Source organism: Alosa sapidissima, chromosome 14 (genome assembly GCF_018492685.1).
Source record: "Alosa sapidissima isolate fAloSap1 chromosome 14, fAloSap1.pri, whole genome shotgun sequence".
Taxonomy (NCBI): Eukaryota; Metazoa; Chordata; class Actinopteri; order Clupeiformes; family Clupeidae; genus Alosa; species Alosa sapidissima.
This window is the reverse complement of record NC_055970.1, coordinates 28,034,360-28,057,051: the sequence shown is the minus strand read 5'-3', so window position 1 is coordinate 28,057,051 and position 22,692 is coordinate 28,034,360. Positions and strand designations below refer to the sequence as shown.

The window sequence follows — 22,692 nt, the reverse complement described above, 5'->3', positions numbered from 1 at the left end:
ATCAGCATCTTGGACTCCTATGTTACCTCAGCAGGATGAGCAGAAATGCTGAAATGGCAGCTTATCTGCCTAAGGACTGAACAGCAGTCGGCAGAGTCCAGTTGCTCTTTCTCACTCAATGGTGATACTTCATTTGTTTGTTTTCTAACGGGTCTACAACCATTCAAAAACCACTGAACGCAGCAGTGAGGCACATTGGTGGCGATATGAGGCTTGTCACTTAAAAACATCTCGGCACTGGTGTGTTTGGACAAGTGACAGAAAGTGTCGCTGCAGTCATGTCGTGCCTCTGTGCGGTGCGCTGAAGGCCCACTGTCTCCTCCATGCCGACATTCATGTGATTTTTGTATTTTGCTCCAGTGGGGCCCCACTGAGCTCTACCCTGCTGTGTGATTAACATCTACTGCACTGCACTATCAACTGTCTCTGTCTTTACTTGCCCAGACCAGCTCAGCATAAATTGTACGTTCTGATGGAACTCTGTGTGTAAAAATTCAAACGTTTTTATTTCCTTCTGTTCCTGTAAATGCAGCAGATATAGAGGAGGATCGCCAAGCTCAGCTCACCAATTTCTCCCTAAAGAATAATCCTCCCACAGTTGTTCGCAATCCCTGAATCCCATGCTTTATATTCTTTAAGCACACAAAAGAGATCTCATAACAGTGGACCAGTCTTCATACGCATTCTGATTTGTCCTCAAGCACATTGTTCTGGCCTGTGTTGTCAGTGATGGCCTGGGCATGGTTGTCAGGGAGATGACCTTGTAACTTCTGAGGTTTCAGTTTGTTGGGCAGTTAAGGGCAGCGGTAATGTCTGTGGCCATGGCAGCAGTCAGACAGTCAGCTTCTTGGGCTCTCTTTGTGAGGTTTCTGGATTCTTCTGTCATGTGACCAGACAGTTGGAGTCGGTGTTTTTCACATGCTTCCGTATCAGCTGACCCCCCCCCCCCCCCCCTCCCAGACGATTCTCAGACCACCACAAACTCTTAACCCTTAAACAACAAGGAGAAGCACTGATGTATTTTGCTTGACCATAAAAGGGTAAAATGTCAATCATTCACTCTCTCTGTCTGCTGTCTTTCTCTAATAAGGAGACTGATGGTCAGATGGCGCTCACACGTCAAATTTTCACACCACAGCATCTCACCCTTTTGATCTGTCATTTGAGTGTCACTGCGGTATGGATGAGGGATGTCAGAGACTCATAAACCTTTCAGATCTCTTCAATCATATACTGAATGAGTCCAGAATGAAATCTGATTTTTGAAGAATTGGTTATAGGAGCTGCGTATGCTTGCGCTTGTGTGTGAGTTGTGTGTTCTCTGCTCTACCATCTTAAAGGTGTGTTCTTTCTTCTGTGCTCGTGTGTGTTGGTGAACACAGTGTTATGTTGGTGCCATAAAAGGCAATGTCACTCTGACTTCTTAAAGAATGAAGCAGTCAGCTTGGAAGTCAAGGTGTCTGAATAGCGCAAAATAATTAATTGCCAAGCCAAATTTTGATTTATTAAAATCTCATGGTTTAAAAACATGGTTAGGGGAGCTGTTTATGTGTATGTTTGTGTGTTTTCATTTGACCAATAAGTTACTTTTACCTGAAATGACATCAAAAGGATGAGACAAAAGACTGTGTTAGAGATGTAGATGAACAAAATGGATTTCTTGGTTCTTTTCATCAAATTCAAAATCATTTCCAGTTACAACTTTGCACAGGCTTTGCTCATGTTTGTTGTCTTCTTCTTCACCCTCTTTGTAAACGTTAACTCATCATCACTCGGTCTCAGAGTCTTGCTGCTGATGCACCCCTGCTGATCTGTCCGTCTCTCCCACCAGTTTGCTCGGGTGTGGATCCCTGATGCAGAGGAAGTGTGGAAGTCGGCCGAGCTGGTGAAGGACTATAAGCAGGGAGACGGAGTGCTGCAGCTACAGCTGGAGGATGGAGAGGTGAGTGGAGAGGAGGGAGTGTGTCACCACTACACCACTACACCACTACTCTACCTGCTTTAGCTAATTATGTAGCCAGTACGTTTCTATGGCCCTATGGGCAGATACTTATAAATCTACATCTGAAATGTAAATATCTCATTGACGTTACATAGGTATAACCTAGCTCTGGAATGTAAACCTATGGTAGGTCTACAGGTATCAATGCTGAAGTAGTGTAAAGAGAAAAGCAACATTGTTGAATGCTATTTCTAATTCTGCCCACGTGCACATAGTCAGCTAATGCTTTTAGACTTGAGTATGCACCCACTAATCCATATTGTTTATGATTCTTGGTTCATCTTGATGGCACTCTGCCTTAATGAAACTGTGTCTAAATGGAATTACTTGCACACATGCTTAGAGTTGAGCCAGGGAGAATCGCTGTTCCAGCGATTCATGGAGCACTGTGTACTCCATGAATAGTTCTTTTCAGTGAGGCCTGGAGCCTAGAGCAATGCTGTCCTGGCAGACCCGGAGACTTTGGGGCAGATGCATGGAGCATTTCCTGTGCTGCTCTGACGTTGGGCCTTGGCTTGAACGAAGCTCTGAGTGGCTCAGCTGTAGGTGGCTCCGGCCGGCCCGGCTGTCCACTCCAGAGCGGCCAGGCACAGTGGGAAAAGCATATGTCCATAATAATGCTGCACTGAGAGCTATCGATGAAAGAGTTGGAACCTTATTCTCTTTATGTCCAAGTTACTGCCACGTGCCTGTTGTGGCCCTTTACATCTTCTGTCACTGACCGCAACTGAAGAAACTGGTGATGGATTGGAACTCCTGCCATCTGTTGCTAATGATGGATGTAATACTGTTGCAGGAAGTGAAAGTATGAGCACAGGGAGGAAGTAATATTTTCTGAGTTCCCAAATGTTGAAAGTCTGAATTGTTCTTAAAGACTTGTATTAAACAGATACCAAGAAGAATGAGCATGAAAGGAAGCCATTTTTGACTGTGTTTTTGTTGCATCCTTCATAGGAAATTGAACACAAATTGGACCCCAAGACCAAGAATCTTCCACACCTGCGAAACCCTGACATCTTGGTGGGAGAGAATGATCTCACGGCGCTCAGCTACCTGCACGAGCCCGCCGTGCTGCACAACCTTAAAGTGCGCTTCATCGACTCCAAGCTCATCTACACCTACTGCGGTAAGGGCCCCCCGCCCCTGCCAGGGCCTGTTAGTGTTCATATTACACTGACCACCAACCCCCCCCCGCAGGAATGCCATACACTGTGGTGCCTGGACCCATTTCAGACCTTATGAGACATGTTGTGCAGCATATGAAGAGGTCATGCCATCGTTCTAATAATATCGTGATGCCCTTTCTCTCATTTCCAGGTATTGTCCTGGTGGCCATCAACCCCTATGAGAATCTGCCCATCTATGGATCAGATATCATTAATGCCTACAGTGGTCAGAACATGGGGGACATGGATCCACATATATTCGCTGTTGCAGAGGAGGCATATAAGCAGATGGCGAGGTGAATTTCCATTCGTTTGTTTTCTCTGTATTAATCTCTCCATTCTTCATGCTCCTCTCTGTACAGTCACACTGGCGACCGTCATTCCAAGGAAGGTTTGTAGGTCATCACAATATCAGCTCTGCAGCAAACCAGAAATAGCAGCCTCTCTCTCTTGCTCTCTCCCTCTCCCGCTGCCTCTCTCTCTCTCTCTCTCTCTGTCTCTCTCTCTCACCCTTTCTCTCTCTCTGTCTCTGCCTCTCATTCTCTCTCTCTGTTACTCAACATCACTCATACTCTCACATAGCAGGAGACAGCTGTTGATCTTGGAGAAATCAGAGATGTGTCATTTCTGTTTCGTTCCTTGGCACAGTTTGTCCCCCCCAGGTGCCGGTGTTTAGACTGACTCCAGTAGAGGGGCTGTGCTTCCCTAGTGGACCCTATGACACACATATCCCTTAAAGCAGAGGCATTTCACTGGTGTTCTTCTCTTATCTGATTATCCCAAAATAAAAGCTCCATTCTTGGATTAAATTAGCCACTCTAAGTGTACCTCTTTATCATGTCTGTACCTGTTTGTGGAGAGTTACAAGCCCATGTTGTTTTCCTTTGATCCTTCAGAGATGAGCGGAATCAGTCCATCATTGTGAGCGGGGAGTCCGGCGCTGGTAAGACGGTCTCTGCCAAATATGCCATGCGGTACTTCGCCACGGTCAGTGGCTCAGCCAGCGAGGCCAATGTGGAGGAGAAGGTGTTGGCCTCCAATCCCATCATGGAGGTGAGCGCTTATGTGACGTCCGTCTCTACACCTCTCGGTCTCCTACTCTTGGCTTCTGTCTGGCCATCTCACTGTCCACCTACAGTATCTCGGTCTGGTAGCATGTCAAATATAGGTTGGTGTTTTCTGTTCAAAGGCCTGATGGTTAAAGACCGGCCACAGGACCTCAGAGCCGTGATTGTGTGCTTTCTGAGAGCATTAGAGCACTGTCTGTGTTCAGTATTCATGTTGCGCTGCTTAGAGTTGGCCTGAAGGTTGGCACAAAAGTAGACAGATGCACTCAAAGCTGCCACAGTCACTCCTCCGCTCTCTACAGTGTGTGCCTTCTGCCTCAGGCTTCTCTTAGCAGCCATGATAGTGATGGTAATTTTGATACCATAGATTTAATAGAGACCCAGTCAGACCAATAGTATGAAAAATCAGGAACAGAGTTTATTTACAATGATACGCATCAAGGGAGAGACAGCATGACTTCACCTAAAGATCCATCAGCTGCTCTAACTAGACAAGGAAATAGTTAGGGTTTAAGTATCCTTCCAGGCTGACGGGAGATGCCGTTGGTCATCCCATCTCACGTGGACTACACTGAATCAGACTCTGATTAGTGGCAACCTGGCAATCCGGAGCAGATAGCTACTGACGCAGCCATGCAGAACAGTGAAACACTGCAAAGTCATAATATTCCCGCTGTACACAGGGACAGTACAGATATCATACAGTCATTACATAGAATCATACTTTTAGTATCAAAGTGATCCACTAATGAGAAATGCACAACATTAAGGCACATATTGGAATATTGGGCATAATGCAGAACATTAAACCACATATTGGAATATTGGACATAATGTTCTATTCCACTTTCTCTCAATAGTCAGGCTGACTCCCACCCCCAACGCGTGTTTATGTATTTTTGTGTGTGAATGAGAGTGTGTGTGTGTTTGTTCACATATTGTGAGAGGTGAACGTGTGCTCTGTGTGCATGCGCAAGCGAATGTGTGCGTGTGTGTGTGTGTGTGTGTGTGTGTGTGTGTGTGTGTGTGTGTGTGTGTACACTCCGATAACTCCTGGTCTACTGGGGCTCTGCTGACTCTTGCATCAGCCGTTTCTCCCCTCCCTTAACAACCAGGCTGGCGTTCAACCTCAGAGCAGCCAGGCACAGCATGTCATAAATATATGTCCATTGTAAATGTCTCAATGAGGCCCACTGAGAGGAGCGTTTCTTCAGAATTGGCACCTTATTCTGTTTATTTCCAAACGGCCTTCTCTTGTTCAGCTGCTGTTTACATGATCTGTCACTGTCCGTAACCGTGGAAACTACAGTGATGGGTTGAGAGACTTAGCGTCCCGACTCTCCCTGCGGATGCTCCTACTCCATACTGCTGAGGAGCGGCTGTTGTGTGCCAGGCGGCCATTTTGGATTTATGGATGCCTCCTCTCCCCCTCTCTCTCGCAGCCACTGAGGTGTGCCTGCTCTCAGCACTCTGTAGTAACTCACTGGCAGGATGGGAGGGTGGAGCACGGGGCTCAGCACACGCTGTGGGGAGAGTAGAGCTGACTCCTTCAGTTTCCTCCACTGAGTGCCAGGCTGCAGTTTGGCTATAGGCGGTGGTTTAGGATGGAGGATAAAGAGCTGTCGGCAGTCTCTGATGAAGCTGGAGGGGGTGGCAGGGAGGTGATTGGCTGATTGGTGGAAGTGTGACCGTGTTAGCTGGTGTCCCATGGTTACAGCAGCTGTCACCTTATTGTTGCGCCTTTGTTTCAGAAGTGGCCTGTCGGCGATCAGCAGTGTATGTGTGCATGCTTCTATCTGTGTGTGTGTGTGTGTGTGTGTGTGTGTGTGTGTGTGTGTGTCAAGGCAGACCTGAAAAATCAAGCTTGACTTGAACGATCAGCTGTGAACTGCCTTCTTCCACAAAGGGTCATGTGACGCAGTTACAAGGAACTGCATTCCTCTTTATTAGATGGTGTTTCCCATGGTCCCAGTTTATCACCACACTGCAACAATAGCTCTGGCATCTGTGTTATTTTTAGCGTCTTAATTCCGCCGCAGTCTGTTATGAGAAAAAACGAGGCATTTCAATCCCCACCGCACTCCCTGTGTCTTTATCTACACTATATAGACACAAGTATCGGGACGCCTGCCATTAACCCACCAAAACGTTTGCAGCTTCCGCGGTTTTGCAGGTTCCAAGGATTCCACGAGATTTTGGAGGGTTTGTGGGAGGTTTTGCCCATTCATCCAGAAAAGCATGGCACTGATGTTAGATGAGAAGGCCTGCCTTGCCAAATCTGTTCTAGTCCATCCCAAATAGCATAGAGAAACCTGTGGACCAGTCAGGTTCTTCCACACCAAACACGCGCATCCTTTATGGACCTTGTTTTGTGCATTGGGGTACAGTCATGCTGGAACAGAAAAGGGCTGGAGTGGAAACTGTTGCAGCTGCAAAGGGGGGACCATCTCCATATTAATACCTAGTATGGATTTAGAATGGCACGCGTCCCAATATTTTCGTCCATATAGTGTATTTATGAATTTTAGCTTTAAATACATTAAAATATTATGCACTAGATCTTAAAAACGCTTTGGTAGGTCTTAATTATGTTACTGTTAATGGTCAGTAGCCATTGAAGTTGTTTGACATTCTTGTTGACAGATGCCGTTTATCACAATGAAATAAAACAAGATTTATGTGGAACTGATAACGTTGTAGCTTATATATGTATGTATACTGTTTTTTGATTGTTTTGCTAGTATGGGTATGAAATCAGTCTGTGAATCATGGAATCATGTTGTGACCTGTACTGTGCCATAGACCTACATTTCCATTGACCAAGGAGATGAAGAAAGTACTTGTGCTAAACTGGGTGTTGTAGTAATGTTGTCTAATCCTAAGGGATAAAGTACTTGGGATTTGTGTGTGTGTGTGTGTGTGTGTGTGTGTGTGTGTGTGTGTGTGTGTTCTCTCAGTGTGCTAAAGAGGTTAGATTAGGGTGGGAGTGAGGTCCAGGTAGCCTAGTGGCCCTGTACGAGTAAAGCCATAGTCATTGCTCTGTCCTGCACAGCTGCCTGCATGTTTGTCTTTCACTCAGTGGTTCTGTCTGTAATAAATGTAGTATTCCTGATGTATGCGTCATTTAAATCTGTGTTCCCAATGTTCTTGAATTCCAGTCAATTGGTAACGCCAAAACAACAAGGAATGACAACAGCAGTCGTTTCGGCAAGTACATTGAGATTGGCTTCGACAGGCGCTACCATATCATCGGAGCCAACATGAGGACCTACCTGCTGGAAAAGTCCCGAGTGGTGTTTCAGGTGAGTTCTCCACTGATGCATAAAGCACATTCTAAGGCATTGAAAAATAGCGAAAGAATTTCTATCTTGTCCCCTGAATTCCTGGATGTTTAGCAGATGCAAGGCACAACTGAGTGCTGCTGGGTCATAACCGCATCTGTGGTACCGCACATGACCACAAATCCTCCCGTCAGTGGGCCTGTTTATTTGACCTGCCAGTGTGGGAACACATTTAAACAATGCCATGCATCTGGAGATCGTGCCAGCAGGTACTAATGGAGGGAGGCCGAGGGAAAAGGATGCCTTTGTCCTCCTGAGCGAGGAACAGTGTACGGGGTTGTAATGCTCGACTGCCAGGCAGTGGGTTGGTGTGTGGAGGCAGTGAGCGTTGGCGGCAGACGCTGTTTGTTTGAGTGGCGCGGTCAGATGCTGTGTGGGCCTGGCAGAGGGTGGACGGAGCCCACATGAGCTCTCTTACCATTTGGCAGCTGAGCTCCTCCAGCGCCACGTCAGAGACTCTGCTCACGCCCGGTCAGCTGCACTGTGTGTTACCGTTCGGCCACGTCAGGGCTACTGAACACATCAGCTGAGACAAGAACAGCACTGTCCATTAAACAGGCGATAAAGATTGTGCTGATTTTTTTTTTTTCTTGTTTTTATTTTCAGTCTAAAGGAAATGTTGACTTTCCCCCCCTCTCTCTTCAAACACCCCCTTTTTCCCTCTTTTTTTTCCATCCGCCCCAGAGTGCAGTGGAAGCTCTGACTGGGGGCCTCTGTGCCTGACTGAGGCTGTGTTGTCTGGCTGTGGGGTGCTGCCACTATTTCCCCCCGCCTCTCCTTGAGAAATGGCTTCTGGGTAGTCTGTGTGTGTTTGTGCGCCGTGTTTGTGGGCCCAGCCCACCTCTGATCCTGTGGAGATACTGCAGGCGTGACCTCACCTGCATGACTGGTGCTGGAGGCCGATAAGGAAACATTCTTCAGTGTCAGGAGCTGCTGTTGACGAGGAACTAAACTCATTTTGTTGGCAGTCGTGATGGCCAACACCCACAGTATTGTTACCAAGAAAATGACAGCGTTTGAAAACGAAATGTGGCCTCCCAAAGTCATTTACTTTCTGATAGGTGTCTCCCTCAGTGCTTTCATACATGCACGTGTCCATCCTGAAGCCACTAGTAGTAAGGACAGGATGGACAGAGTGGGTCTCTATAAGGCATGAGGATAATGGAGTGGACGGAGTGGCCACCCAGGCTCATGTAAGGCCTGTGAAAGCGGCGGTCACGTGCACTGCAGCTCACTCCAGTACGGTGCAGTACCATGCAGCGCTGTCAACATTCTTCACATTCCGATCCGCCTGAACACCTGAGCGCTCGTGCTGCTGGCGAGCTGAAGTGGTGGCAGCAGGCCAGCTGGCATGATTGAGGGACTAGGTGCAGGGCATCGTGGGTAACGCGCCAGTCAGACAGGTGTCATACATGCAAAGACGTAGTAAAGATCCAGCTTATCCCTCGTGATCCTTGATTCCATTAATATACTTGTATAATCTAAATCGGAGATTTCAGGTTGACTTTCCTTTCCCTTTCTGACTGCATTGGTGCAGTGTGAGGCCCGAGGTGCTCCACAGCAGTGTGAGATCATGTAGTGTGCAGTGTGAGGCCCCGAGGTGCTCCACAGCAGTGTGAGATCATGTAGTGTGCAGTGTGGCCTGCTAACTCAGGGTGTGTGTGGTGTTGCACGGCTATGCAGGGTCCCACCTACAGGCCCCCACCGTCTCCAGTCTAGGCCTGGTGCCACAGCGCCAGCAGTCAGGTGAACGGGAGACCAAGGGACTTAGCATCTTCACTGGTGGGTGAAATGAGATGTGACAGGAGTCTTCTCTCTCTCTCTCTCTCTGTCTGTCTCATTCTCTCTCTCTCTCATTCTCTCTCTCTCTCCCTCAGCCTCTCTCTTGTGCTTGTCAAGGGTGCAGACGGGCACAGAGAGGCCTACTTTAGTCACAGGCACAGAAATGTGTGAAGTCTACACTGTATTTAGTTTATCTCTCTCTTAAAATGCTGTTAACTTATATCACTGCATCATATTTCAGACAAGGAACCTCTTAGCTCAGGGATTAATTGATTATCATGTGTTGAATTATCAGTTGAATTGAGCATCATGTATTTCTACATCTATGCTTGCAAATTAAAATATGTTTGTAATGTTGTCAATGAATGGTTGCAAGTTGTGCAAAGCAAATCTCCAGGTCCTTGTGAAGAATGACTCGGTAAGCTTGCTAATTCACAAACACCCTGTCTGTCTCTAGTGGTCACTTGTCAGCCTCACCCTAGGTCAGCTCACAGTGGTTTACCTCATGTGTTTGACAGATTTTAATATGCTTGCTTTCTAGGCGGATGAAGAACGAAACTACCATATCTTTTATCAGCTGTGTGCCTCCTCCCATTTACCTGAGTTGAAAGCCCTCAAGCTGGGTAAGTCACCTAACCCTTAAGAGCACAACCTTAGCAGTGCATTTAGATCACTTTGCAGAGAGGAGGTTGAGTCCTGCAGCAGCAAACTCCACAGGAGGAAGTTAATACAAATCACAAATAGTGTTTTAGAAGACCACACAACTCACTTTGTCAGGACATTGTTTTGTTTTAAACATTCAGACACTAATATGCCTACACACACACTCATTCACACACTGCTGGCACTGTCTACCCCCTCAGCTGGCTTCCTGAACAACTAATGCCTCTTAAATAAGGGGTCGGGTTTGGGGGGGGGAGTCACGCCATCAGGTCCTGGTTGCCTGGCAACAGCGCATCTTGTCTTTAATCTGTGAAGACAGCTTTGTTTGTGTGTGGTTTGGTTGCGGATCCAGTCGACACTGACGCCTGAATCGCTCAGTTCCGCTCTTCCTTGTGACAGCTGGGAGTGTTCATGTGGAGCCTGCTATTCCCTGCTCCATGTGAACAGAGGACCACTCCGACTACATTTACATCCCAGACAGTCTATAGGATGGGGACGCCTGATTGACTTCACAGTCGTTACCAGGCCATCACGTGTGACATTTTCTCATGCTGTTGAGCTGCGCATGAATGTGGATCAGTGACCACTGGCTCTAAGTTCATTACCATATGGGACATATATCACACTGTAAATGGCCATGCATAAAATCATTACCAATGTAAAGCCATTAAAGTAATCATCCTGCTCCTCAGTACCATCTCTGATTTATATTGATATTTCATCTTTAGGCAGCGCAAATGACTTCCTCTACACCAAGCAGGGCGGGAACCCTGTCATAGATGGTGTAAATGATGCCAAGGAGATGTCCAATACTAGACAAGCTTTCACATTGCTAGGTAAGGTTGTCCATCAAAAATATGTTTTGTCTATGCATTTTTGGAGTTTTGTACGGATGTTTCCTGATTATCTATTATTGTTATTAAAAGCATATGTTATGATGTAAATATCTGCCCTGTCTTTGATACCAGGTATCAATGAATCATATCAAATGGGACTCTTCCACATTCTTGCTGCAATCCTCCATCTTGGAAATGTGGAGGTGAAGGACCGTGATGCAGACAGTAGTACCATCCCGGTAAGTCTGATGTGGGCATTAATAGTCCCCTTGCAAATGGTGGTCAGGATTAGTCCTGTGATACGGATGCAGAAAACAACATTTTGGTTGTTTCCTCACAAGTCTTTTTAACCTTTTAAAGTTTTACTGATGGTCTTCATATGACATTTATAGCGATGTGATTTATAGAAACGTTCTGTTCCTTCTGCTGTTTGTCTGTGGGATTTGGCAAGTTGGCCAGTACTTCAAGGTCATCAACCACCTAAATCTCTCACATTAAAGAAACACAGCCATCAAAATCCAAATCCAAACAATTTTAAAACCAGATCACCACTAGAGGTTTATCCTGCTAATAAGGCTTAAGTGCACTTCTACATGTGGCTGTAAAAATAGTTTGCAACATTTATAATATTAACTTCACATAGTATTAACAATATATAACAATAATTGATGCATGAAATGCATAAAAATTTCATATTTTTGAAAAGTGAGTGAGTCTGTCTGAGTCTGAGGACCTTACATCAGTAAAGCCCTGCCAATGCTGCTTGTGTATGTATACCTTTCTTCAACAGCCCAACAATGGCCATCTTACAACATTTTGTGAGCTTATGGGTGTGACCTACCAGGACATGTCCCATTGGCTCTGTCACAAAAAATTGAAAACAGCAACAGAGACGTACATCAAAACCATCCCCAAGATCCAGGCCACCAATGCCCGCGATGCCCTGGCCAAGCACATATACGCCAAGCTGTTCAACTGGATCGTGGATCACGTGAATAAAGCCCTGCACGCCAACGTCAAGCAGCACTCTTTCATTGGAGTCCTGGATATTTACGGGTGGGTAGGGATGTGCCATATCCTATCGATATCAATTTACCGGTAGAGTTCCCTCTTATGATGTTAATGAAGTATGAAATCCAAGTCATATATTGATGCTTCAAACCAAATATATGCTGCCTTGGGACATGTTATTAATTTTTGGATTTCACTTTTTTTGGAACTAAGGTTTGAGACATTTGAGATCAACAGCTTTGAGCAGTTCTGTATAAATTACGCAAATGAAAAGCTTCAACAGCAATTTAACATGGTAAGTCCATCTTAAAGCAGTTTCTCCCTGCAAATGACCCGAACATAAATTCCAAATACATAATGTTATCACATATTTAGCACTATGTAGATACAGCTAATCTACTAATGCAACAGCGTAAGATGAGGTCTTGCCAGCTAGTACCTTTGATATCTGCTGTGTAAAGGCTTTAATTGTCCAGAACACTTCACAGAGAATGCCTCAGCATTATACCACCCTGACCTCTGCCATCTCTCTCTCTATCTCTCTCTCTCTCTCTCTCTCTCTCTCTCTCTGTAGCATGTGTTTAAACTGGAACAGGAAGAGTACATGAAGGAGCAGATCCCCTGGACACTTATAGATTTCTATGATAATCAGCCGTGCATCAATCTTATTGAGGCCAAGATGGGAATCCTGGACCTGCTGGATGAAGAGTGCAAGGTAAAGAGAGGGCACCATGCATGACATGTCATTTGTGCTTCATTGGACAATTTGACCTGCTGTGCAGATGAAGCGTAGACCATGTTGTTAATATACTGTGTTCACTTGTGTGTGGGGTGGGTCAGGCTTGTTTTGTAGCGGTACTACCTCTCTCTCTCTGGTCTTTTGATTCCCCATGAGAACCACTGATTTGTTCCCCTCCTGTCCCAATCCCAGATGCCAAAGGGGTCTGATGACTCATGGGCCCAGAAGTTGTACAACACTCACCTGAAGACATGTGCACTGTTCCAAAAGCCACGGATGTCCAACAGGGCCTTCATCATTCAGCATTTTGCTGATAAGGTATCCCACATCTGACTCTTATCACGTTCACTGCCTCTCAAAGAGGTTTTTCAGACATTGACCACACTGCTGGTGTTTGTGTGTATGTGCGTGTTTGTGTGCTTTGTATTAAAGAGACTTGCCCTCTTGCTCTCAAGCTCTCTACCTGATAATAAAGTCCCATTTGTGACTCACCCCTCTGAGTTCTTGGCTGACCCAGTCCCTAAGCCAGTTTTAGCCTCAGTTTCATGTTACCCCTGAGAGAACGCTAGAGGGAAAGGGCTGATAGCCTGTGTCGGGAAACTGCACTTAGACCTCTCCCCGGCTTGCGCTTAAAAGCTGTCTGGACTTGCCATCCCAGGGCCATCCAATCTGCCCATTCTTTAACTCAAACCCACTCCTGCAAAGGCTTCCTTCGAATGTAGCATTATTAGTTCTGCACCCAGGTCACCTGTGCTGGGTCTTCTTGGTCTGTAAATATGATCCCATAGGGCCAATTGTGTTCGGGAGGCGAGGCCTGCCGTGCTTTAGATGACTTGACCCAGAGATAAGACCTGGAGGGTGCTAATCAGAGATTATGAGTCGGCCTGATGAGGGTGCGCTGATGGTCACCGTCTGCTGTGTCTGTCCCCTCAGGTGGAGTACCAGTGCGATGGCTTCCTGGAGAAAAACAAAGACACCGTGAACGAGGAGCAGATTCATGTCCTCAAAGCAAGCAAGGTTCGTCTCTCTCACTCCAGCTCTGTCTGCCCCCACGTTGCTCTGTGTGGGGAGCTCTATTTATAGCCCCTAAGAAGAGGACGTGGTCTGATGGAGCGAGGTTGTAGCAATTCCACGTGTATATTGTAGTACTGGTAGCGGAGAGAGACACGCAGAGAAAAATCCTGAGAGCTGTGGTGGAAATTTTCCAGAATCATGTTTTTGCTGTGATGACCTTTAAAAAAAAGGGAAAGGAAAAAACAGTTTGTTTAGTCGAGCTTTTGATGCCACCTGGAGTTCAGGAAGTGTATGTGCAAGTCAAGATGAGCAATACCATCTCTCAAAGTAGGCATTACATTTGCTGAAAAACAGAGCTTCAGAGCCCAAATGTTTTGGTGTTAATGAGGTGAAAGTCTTTTTCTCTCAGTCATAACATGAAACACATGTTTTGTCTGTTTTAGTCAACAACAGTCATGTTGATGTCTGTCCTCTGAGAGCAAACTCCTATAAAGCTAGATGTTGCTAATAGCAAAAGATGTTGCTAAAAGCAAAATACAAGATTCAGTATTTGAATTACAAATACAACAGAAATACCAGAGTCCAGGTAGCCAGTTGTCCAGTCTCTTGCTGGTGGGAAGGTTTGTCCTCAGCTTCTGGTGTGTTTAGGCCAAAAAGATCAGGGAGGTAATTCCTCTGGGAAAGGGGCTAAGCTTTAAATCCAATCTACTCTTTTTTTTTTCTTTCCCATGGCCACAGCTGATTGCACAAAGATGAATTAAATAATGGGACATGGGCACAGGGTTGTAGGAGCACAGGGCTGAAATAAGCAGGGGGGCGCAGGGCTTCTCAGGCACGCAGGACAGCTGATCGCTCAGAGTGGCCTAAAAGGGCCTCGGCCCTAATTCAATGAGGATGTCCGAGTAATCAACAACGCTGGCTCAGTGACATGCTCAAATGATACAACTTTGTTTCCTTTACTATTGGATACATTATGTCTGTTTCGTGTTCATGCATGTTGTGATGTTGGAAACAGGCCCTTGTTATAGAACGCTCTGGTCAGGCCATGTGGCCAATAAGGCCAACATATAAGATGGTCATTCACAGTTGAGAACTATGTGACAGAAAAGTACTGTCCTCTGACTGAGTGTTTTCTCCTTAAAGACACAGGTTCTGTGATCAGATGGGGTAAGGGTTTAAAACAAGGTTATGCTAATCCATAACTACTAGGTATTAATAAAATAAACCATAGATACAGTAAACTACAAAGTAAACCCAATTTGCTTCCCTAATACTATTTCCAAATTCCTAGATTAATGATAATATCAGTAAATGATCACTAATCATTTTATTCATAGCTGTTGGAAATCAGCAGTATTCCATGTCATCATACATTTGAGTGTTTGTTTGAATTTGACTCTCACGGCATTCATTTAGTCCCATTACTGGCACATTCATCTCACTGTGGTATAACCCTCATGTCTCCACTCCCCTGTGTGTTGCTTTGATTTCTGATTGGCCCTTGTGGCAATCGTGAGTTCACTACACTCCGCTAAATCAGAGCCAGTTTTATCCCACAGTTTTATCCATTCCCTCATCTTACACGACAGAGGAAGACAGCAAATGAATTTCAGCACCTCAAATTCATCTTGCACTTCCTGACCCTTGACAACAGCTCGGACACAACAGCTGTTATGATAACCTGGTTTAGCCTGAGAAGCCATAAAGGTGTTTATGGACATTTAATACTTTGTAGTGCAAGATGCATGCAGTGGTAGAGATTTGCTTCGTTTGTGTAAATCCTTTGTTTTACGATCATGTTATTTTCTCCTTGTGTTGTTCATGTGTGTGTGTGTGTGTGTTGTGTCCCACCATGACAACCTCTGTCCCTGCAGAAGGTAAAAGCTCTCTCCCTCTTGTCCCTATGACTTTTCTCTCTCTGGTTTATTCTCTCTGTCTCTCTCTCTCCTCCTCTAACTTGTTAACCACCACACTCTTCCATTCTGCCTCACTGCGGTTTCACAGCTGGGCTACAGGAAGGAACGGGGTCTGCATGAAGGAGAAAGACAGTGATGGATGGATGGATGGATGGATGGGGGAGGGAGGGAGGGAGGATGGGAGGAGAGGAGGAGAGGGGAAGAAGGAGGTGGAAATGATTGTGCTCCCTCAGCATGATGTGTGGCTGCAGTAGTGCTGCTAACGGCAACCAGAGAGGGAAGCATGCTGCTGCAGCTTCATGGCCTGTGCAGTAAGCCCAGTGTCTCCATAGAGCAGCAGTAGCAGCAGCGTACTGTACGTTTAACTGCGGCCCTGGACGCTGGCCTGCCCTGAGACGATCCACTGGGAGGACTAAGCGTGTGTGTTTGAAACTCTAACCAGTTTTCCCTCTTTAGCATGTGCCCATTTTCTCTGTGCTCTGATTTAACAGTAATACTCCCTACTGCATGTTTTTAAGGACCAATTTGCTTTGCAGTGGTATCTCCGCTGTGTGCAATAATAGTACGGTACTTACCAAATGATAGTTAAGAGCTGCAGGCAGTTGTGATTTTTGGATGTTTAATTTCTTTCATAAAGACCGTAACCATGCTTGCTGGCTTTTACCATCAGCCATAATTAGAGCTGATAATAGACCTCATCACCAGAGGGGCTTGTGGTTCTAATGGAATTGGTTTGGCTGCTGTACCCAGTTTGACCTCTTGGTGGAGCTGTTTCAAGATGAGGAGAAGGCCACCACCCCTACTGGAGCCACAACAGGGAAGCGCGTTCTCAGTGTCAAGCCTGACAAGGGCCGGCCCAGTTCCAGCAAGGAACATAAGAAGACTGTTGGTCTCCAGGTGTGTCTGTAATGCACAGATATTTACATTCAACCCTGTCAAAGATATGCGGTTAAAGGCACATTGGAATAGTCTCTGTCCTAAAACACAGTGGCTTGCTACATTGAGTCACCAAGTGCACCTGTAAATGAATTTGCAATTCCTTCTATCCAGTTCCGGAACTCACTTCATCTACTAATGGAGACTCTGAATGCAACAACACCCCACTATGTACGCTGCATCAAGCCCAATGACTTCAAGCACGCCTTCACGTGAGCAACCTTACTCTTTGTTTTTCTACCATTTTTTGATTTAAAAAAATGTGGTGTTGACACTGAAGAGAATAGTGATGATGACACTTAATAATGATAATTCTGTTGTTTTCAGATTTGACCCCAAGAGGGCGGTACAGCAGCTTAGAGCCTGTGGCGTGCTGGAGACGATCCGCATCTCGGCTGCTGGCTTCCCATCCCGGTACTGTGCACCAAACATCACCGTAGTGTACACCAAAACACCACCCCCCAGTGCGCTGTAACTCAGCCCAGCACTAGTCACTCACACACCAGTGTGTGCAGGCATGCTATAAGTGTGGAGTTAACTTTCCTTCAGGTTATGGGCTAGCTCAGTATATAAGCTTAACTGTATATGTTTGTGTTTTGCTGGGAACAGGTGGACCTATCAGGAGTTCTTCAGCCGGTACCGTGTTCTAATGAAGCAGAAAGACGTTCTGGCAGATAAGAAGCTGACTTGCAAAAATGTGCTGGAACAACTTGTGCAGGTACAGCAGCAGCAGACTCTCTTTGACCAGTGCTTTTGCTGAGTGATTTCAAATGTATGAAATTAAAGGTTAGCAACTCATTGGTTCTTGGTCGTATTTGGCCAGATGCCTTGATCAGTTTTATGGAGTCCAAAGAGAGCATCACTTTTTTTTAGCCTCACTGCTCTAAAGGGATCATTTTGTGACGGCATATTTGCTTTTCATGCTTAATTATTGCAAGCTTTGCCAAAAACAGAATTTGCTGACATCTTGTTTTGTTGACATTGAAAACAAGCACATTTTAGTCATCACTGGATGTCAGCATGTGCTGCTTATTGTACACAGTTTTTTAGTGCATTCATAAAACTAGTTGTTGTTTTTTTGTCTCACGTTAACCCTTTAAGATAGAAGAGCATTGTAACTCTAATTCAGTCAGACCAACTTCAAATATCTCTTTTTCACTTTAAACACTGCAGGCAGTTTAATTAAGTCTTATTTCTAATGTAAGCTACTTTATTGACAAGTTACCCTATTGTCAAGTAAAGAAAACACTTCGATACTTCAGGATGTTAAGATGTGCTCTTGGTGTCCTTCCCCCAGGATCCTGACAAGTACCAGTTTGGTAAGACCAAGATCTTCTTCCGGGCGGGTCAAGTTGCCTACCTGGAAAAGCTCAGAGCGGACAAACTCCGCGCCGCCTGCATCCGCATCCAGAAGACCATCCGCTGCTGGCTGGCTCGTAAGAAGTACCTGCGAATGAAGAAAGCCGCCATCAACATCCAGAGACACGTGCGTGGATACCAGGCCCGCCGGTGAGTAGACCCAACCCTACGGGGCGTTTTTCATAGGACATGATTCGTGATTACCACACCTCTCTCACAGTCAGAATTCTGCCTTAACACAGCAACACGTCATGGGTTAAGTTAATTTTATGTAAAGCGTCACATCAGTACTCCAAATGGAATAGTGGATGGAATCAGTACTCCAAATGGAATAGACTCCAAATGGAGTCTCAATAGTACAGGGTTACTGTATACTTCTACAGGGGCCCCAAGTCTTTGCATTGATACAGGTGACTACAATATGTCCTATGTAGAATTATAGTATAAACTGTAACTTTATATGTGGGCTACATACTTCACATATTTTGCCCATATTATTTGGATAAATAATAAAGGTAACAATTTGTGTCAGAGTGAAAGAAAGAGGGAAATGTGTCCTAACCCCATGTCCTTAGTGCTTGCTACAGTATGCCAGCAAACGTTAGCAGAAGTCCTTACTGGATGAGACTTGAGACTGTTGAAACTATGCAGCGCAATATGGTGCAACATTTTGAGCAGAACTTTTGTCGGAAGTCCAGTTTCTTTTTTTTTTCTGTTGCTCACATTGTTTTGTTATTTTGAACGAGAAATATGACTCAATGAAATGGCATATTTAACAGATTCAGTGTGGTTATGCTATGCGACAGTCAAGTCAAGTCAGTTTATTTTCAGAGCACATTTAATGCAACAGGGTTGAGCCCAGAGTGCTTTACAAATCATAAAATAACAATAACAACAACAATAATAAAAATAATAGTACGGAACAAAATGCCTGCATATGAAGAAACAAGGAATACATCAAATAACTGTTCCTGGGATTTTTGTAGGCTGGTCAAGTTCATGCGTAGGACTCGTGCAGCCATCATCATTCAGAAGTACCAGCGCATGTACACGGAGAGAACACGATTCAAACGCAAGAAGGCAGCTGCTCTCGCAATGCAGTGCATCCTCAGGGCCTACATGGCCCGCCAGCATTACAAAGGGGTAAGCAGCCAGCACTCATACAGCACATTACAAAAGGGTAAGAACCTGCATTCACACAGCACATTACAAAGGGGTAAGCAGCCAGCACTCATACAGCACATACGGTACATACATGCATCCTAAGGGCCTCCAGCCTGCCTCACTCTGATTGTGATTCATCAACTCCGATAATCTCATTTGAAGGGGGTAGTTTGTTCATGTCTGTTTGTTTTAATGCACTACTCATTAAACAAGTTGGAAGCACAGAGCATGTGGGCCTTTTGGCAGCCTAGTTTAAACACCACATAGTCCCTTGAATCATTTCAGGTATGATTAGAATGAACTAGACTTCATACTTAAACTCAACCTCAGCACTATGAATGTGTGGTCATTTCTGCACCATTTAGTGGATGGTTAGTAAGCTAGAGTTGTGGTCGAGATGAGATGTAATGTACAGAATATAGGATTATATTTATGACCATGTTTGCTGTTCCTCTGTTTGCTATGTGACTTGTGCTAACTGATCATGTGCACTGGCCAAGGCCAGGTTGGGGTGAGTTTAGGGACTCTCCCACTGACAGACTGAAGCAGCTGCCCTCTGTCTCTTCTGTTACACACACACACACACACACACACACACACACACACACACCACAAACACACTCTTCTGCCACCAGCAAAGCCTCCCACTCCTCCCAGTTTATCTCTCTCTGTTTCTCTCTCTGTTTTTCTCTCTCTGTTTCTCTCGCTCTCTCTCTCTCTCTCTCTCTCTCTCTCTCTCTCTCTCTCTCTCTCTCTCTCTCTCTCTCTCTCTCTCTCTGTGTGTGTTTAAGCCCACACTGTGTCACCCTGTTATTTGGGCTGTGGTCTGAACAGAATGAGGATTAAAAGAAAGGTTTGCTACAGTTGTCTTTTTCACTGTTTTGGTGGTTTGACCAGCTGCTCACCATCTTGTCTCCTCTTTGTCATCTGTCTGTCTGTCTGTCTGCCTCTCTTTGTGTGTCCAGCTCGTGCGGGAGCACAAGGCAGTGCTGATCCAGAAGATGGTGCGAGGATGGCTGGCCCGGCAGTGGTACAAGCGATCGCTGGAGGCCATCGTGTACCTGCAGTGCTGCTTCCGGCGCATGAAGGCCAGGCGCGAGCTCAAGAAGCTCAAGATCGAGGCGCGCTCCGTGGAGCACTACAAGAAGCTCAACATCGGCATGGAGAACAAGATCATGCAGCTGCAGCGGCGCATTGACGAGCAGGTGAGTCCATGTACACCTGTGACCAGAGGTTTGAGCTGTGGGAAGCCATAGCTTCAGGTGACACTTTAGGAGTCTTTTGTAGGCAGAGGAAGATGTGCCCTATTCCCACTTCCCATCTGGTGGAGAGAGAAGATCTTGTCAGTGAAGACATTTTCGTCTGTTATTGATTGTCATTTGGCAGACTGTGTCGGTCCCAAACACTGCGTCTGTGTTCTGGAGATTGCCCATCACATGCCTCCAGAGTGCTGACCGCTTGACTGGAGCAGTCAGTCAGCTCTGTGTCAGGTGCTCTGGACTGTGGATGAGCTCATTCTGTACTGCCCCCCCCAAGTGCCAATCCAGTGAGAGTTCAGGCCATGACCTTTCTGTGGCCAGAGATGGTGCTGGAGGGGGAGATCCAAGTGTTAAGCACTTGTTATGCATATGTTAGACCGTATGAATACAAATGCCACTGATTATAATAACTGAATCTTACATTTCTGATACTAAATTCTTAGCACTGTTTTTGTGTGTGTGTGTGTGTGTGTGTGTGTGTGTGTGTGTGTGTGTGTGTGTGTGTGTGTGTGAAAATGTGGTGTCACGCACATGTAAACTGCATCTCTTCATGTCTGGACAGAGCAAAGACAACCGTGCGATGAACGAGCGGCTGAACGGCCTGGAGAGCTCCCACGCAGTCGAGAGCGAGCGTCTGCGCAAGGAGGTGACTCGGCTGCGCACGGCCGAGGAGGAGGCCAAGACCAACGCCAACAAGGTGACCTCGCTGCTGGAGGAGCTGGCCCGTCTGCGCAAGGAGCTGCAGACCACCCAGAGCGAGAAGAAGGTGATCGAGGACTGGGCCGAGAAGTACCGCGACGAGATGGAGAAGGTACTGCAGGAGGGCAGCCCTCTGCACACACACACACACACACACACACACACACACACACACACACACACACACACACACACACACACACACACACACACACTTTTGTACTAATAATAGTCCCACTGATAGACTTATGCAACACCAGCAGGCCTATACAAACAATGTTCAGAGCCAGTTATGTTATACAAGACACTACTCGTCTGGGTACATTGCCACCTTATGTCTCGCTATCTGCAAAACATGATCTCAGACTACCATAAATTAGAACAATTCACACACACACACACACAAAACAAATATGCCATCAATGTAGATTTATGTTGCATGTGAGTATGTGGTGTGGGTGTGTGTGTGTGTGTAGGGGGGGGGGGGGGGGGGGGTTTGCTTGAGAGTTTGAATGCGCCATGTCTTGTGCTTAGTTGAGTCATTCGTCCCATAGTATCCATCACTTTAGATGAAGATTAGATGAAGATCCTTTTAGATGTCCTGAGATGCAGTAGATCCTTTCATTTATACTGTGCATGCAGAGATATTAGAGCATGTGTATCATGATTCAGGGTCCATGGAAGTCAAATGGGAGGTTGATGCGTATATGGCCCAGAAACCATGTCTTTGCGGCAGGTGAGATGTAGTAGGCCTATAGTTTAGGTAGATGTAGCCCATTTGTAGTCCACAGTAGTGTGTATGGAGTCTGTTCAGAAACAGCACTGTTGTTTCTAGGTAGCTAGTCATGTAGTACTGATGCGAATAAAATGAAACATTATGTGTAGGATAATAAATTGCTACAACATTAATTGAACTGTAGTGTCACTAGATGGCAGCATTTTCAATTTCAGGGAATTGCTGCAAGTATTCTCGCTAGGCCTCCTATCCTACTAATTCTTCAGTGTAAATGATATGGTCAAATAACTCACTCTCTTTACTCAGACCTCATTTTCTTGATATAGTTGCCTAGTTTTATACATCGTCTCATTTTAGCACGTAGCTTCATTATTGTTCAGTAATGTTATGTATCATGTGTGTTTTACATCAATTCTGCTTAAATGACTGTTGTAGAGTGTATTTCTTCTTGGAGCTTCCTTTATAGGACTATATTAAAGGATATCATGTATATCCTATATTACCTCTTTAAGTTGGATACCAATCCTCTTTGCAAGAAGTCATTTTTCTTGCAAAATTTCTAGTGTCTGTTGATGGGTTGAACCCTTACACTGTGTGTGTGCGTGTGTGTGTGACATTTTCAGATGGTGGCAGAGCTAAAAGACCAGAATGGGATGCTGAAAACCGAAAAAGACGATCTGAACCGCCTGATTCAGGAGCAGAGCCTGCAGATGACAGGTTGATACCCTCATGTGGCTTCACGCCCTTATGATGGCATTGATTTGCTCTTGTGTGCTCTCACACCTTCATTTGACTACATCTACTGTGTGTTTGTCTGTTCAAAGAGTTAACTGTACCAACTAAAGAGTCTCATCTCAGTTTATTTAAGTAGCTGAGTGGCTTATATTAACTGTTTACGCCACTGCTTCTGGATGATTCTCTGTGAACTAGCAAAGCCTCACAGACTAGGCCTTGTGTTGATGCTAATGGCTTGTGTTGATGCTAATGGCTTGTGTCTGTCCA

At 45.5% G+C, this 22,692-nt stretch overlaps 2 protein-coding genes across 10 annotated transcripts in view; both read left to right on the top strand.

Annotated features, from left to right (window-relative positions):
* fam214a (family with sequence similarity 214 member A) overlaps positions 1-9,158 on the top strand; it is a 49,804-nt gene extending 40,646 nt beyond the window's left edge. The window contains exons 12-13 of the mRNA XM_042062363.1: positions 1,094-1,100; positions 9,147-9,158. The gene's annotated coding sequence lies outside the window, so the exon portion shown is untranslated. The remainder of the gene's footprint in view (positions 1-1,093; positions 1,101-9,146) is intronic.
* Positions 1-22,692, top strand: part of myo5aa (myosin VAa) — a 41,697-nt gene that overhangs the window by 8,290 nt on the left and 10,715 nt on the right. For 6 of the 9 annotated variants that reach the window (XM_042062355.1, XM_042062353.1, XM_042062358.1 and 3 more), the window contains exons 2-24: positions 1,832-1,942; positions 2,957-3,128; positions 3,320-3,464; positions 4,065-4,221; positions 7,394-7,537; positions 9,900-9,981; positions 10,750-10,857; positions 10,990-11,096; positions 11,648-11,913; positions 12,082-12,163; positions 12,443-12,583; positions 12,800-12,925; positions 13,541-13,624; positions 15,496-15,498; positions 16,288-16,434; positions 16,588-16,685; positions 16,801-16,887; positions 17,083-17,191; positions 17,771-17,982; positions 18,819-18,975; positions 19,962-20,201; positions 20,818-21,066; positions 22,314-22,407. In XM_042062355.1, coding sequence (XP_041918289.1) covers positions 1,832-1,942; positions 2,957-3,128; positions 3,320-3,464; positions 4,065-4,221; positions 7,394-7,537; positions 9,900-9,981; positions 10,750-10,857; positions 10,990-11,096; positions 11,648-11,913; positions 12,082-12,163; positions 12,443-12,583; positions 12,800-12,925; positions 13,541-13,624; positions 15,496-15,498; positions 16,288-16,434; positions 16,588-16,685; positions 16,801-16,887; positions 17,083-17,191; positions 17,771-17,982; positions 18,819-18,975; positions 19,962-20,201; positions 20,818-21,066; positions 22,314-22,407 — 3,121 coding nt within the window. The remainder of the gene's footprint in view (positions 1-1,831; positions 1,943-2,956; positions 3,129-3,319; positions 3,465-4,064; positions 4,222-7,393; positions 7,538-9,899; positions 9,982-10,749; positions 10,858-10,989; positions 11,097-11,647; positions 11,914-12,081; positions 12,164-12,442; positions 12,584-12,799; positions 12,926-13,540; positions 13,625-15,495; positions 15,499-16,287; positions 16,435-16,587; positions 16,686-16,800; positions 16,888-17,082; positions 17,192-17,770; positions 17,983-18,818; positions 18,976-19,961; positions 20,202-20,817; positions 21,067-22,313; positions 22,408-22,692) is intronic. The other 3 variants (XM_042062354.1, XM_042062361.1, XM_042062360.1) reach the window with 1 other exon arrangement.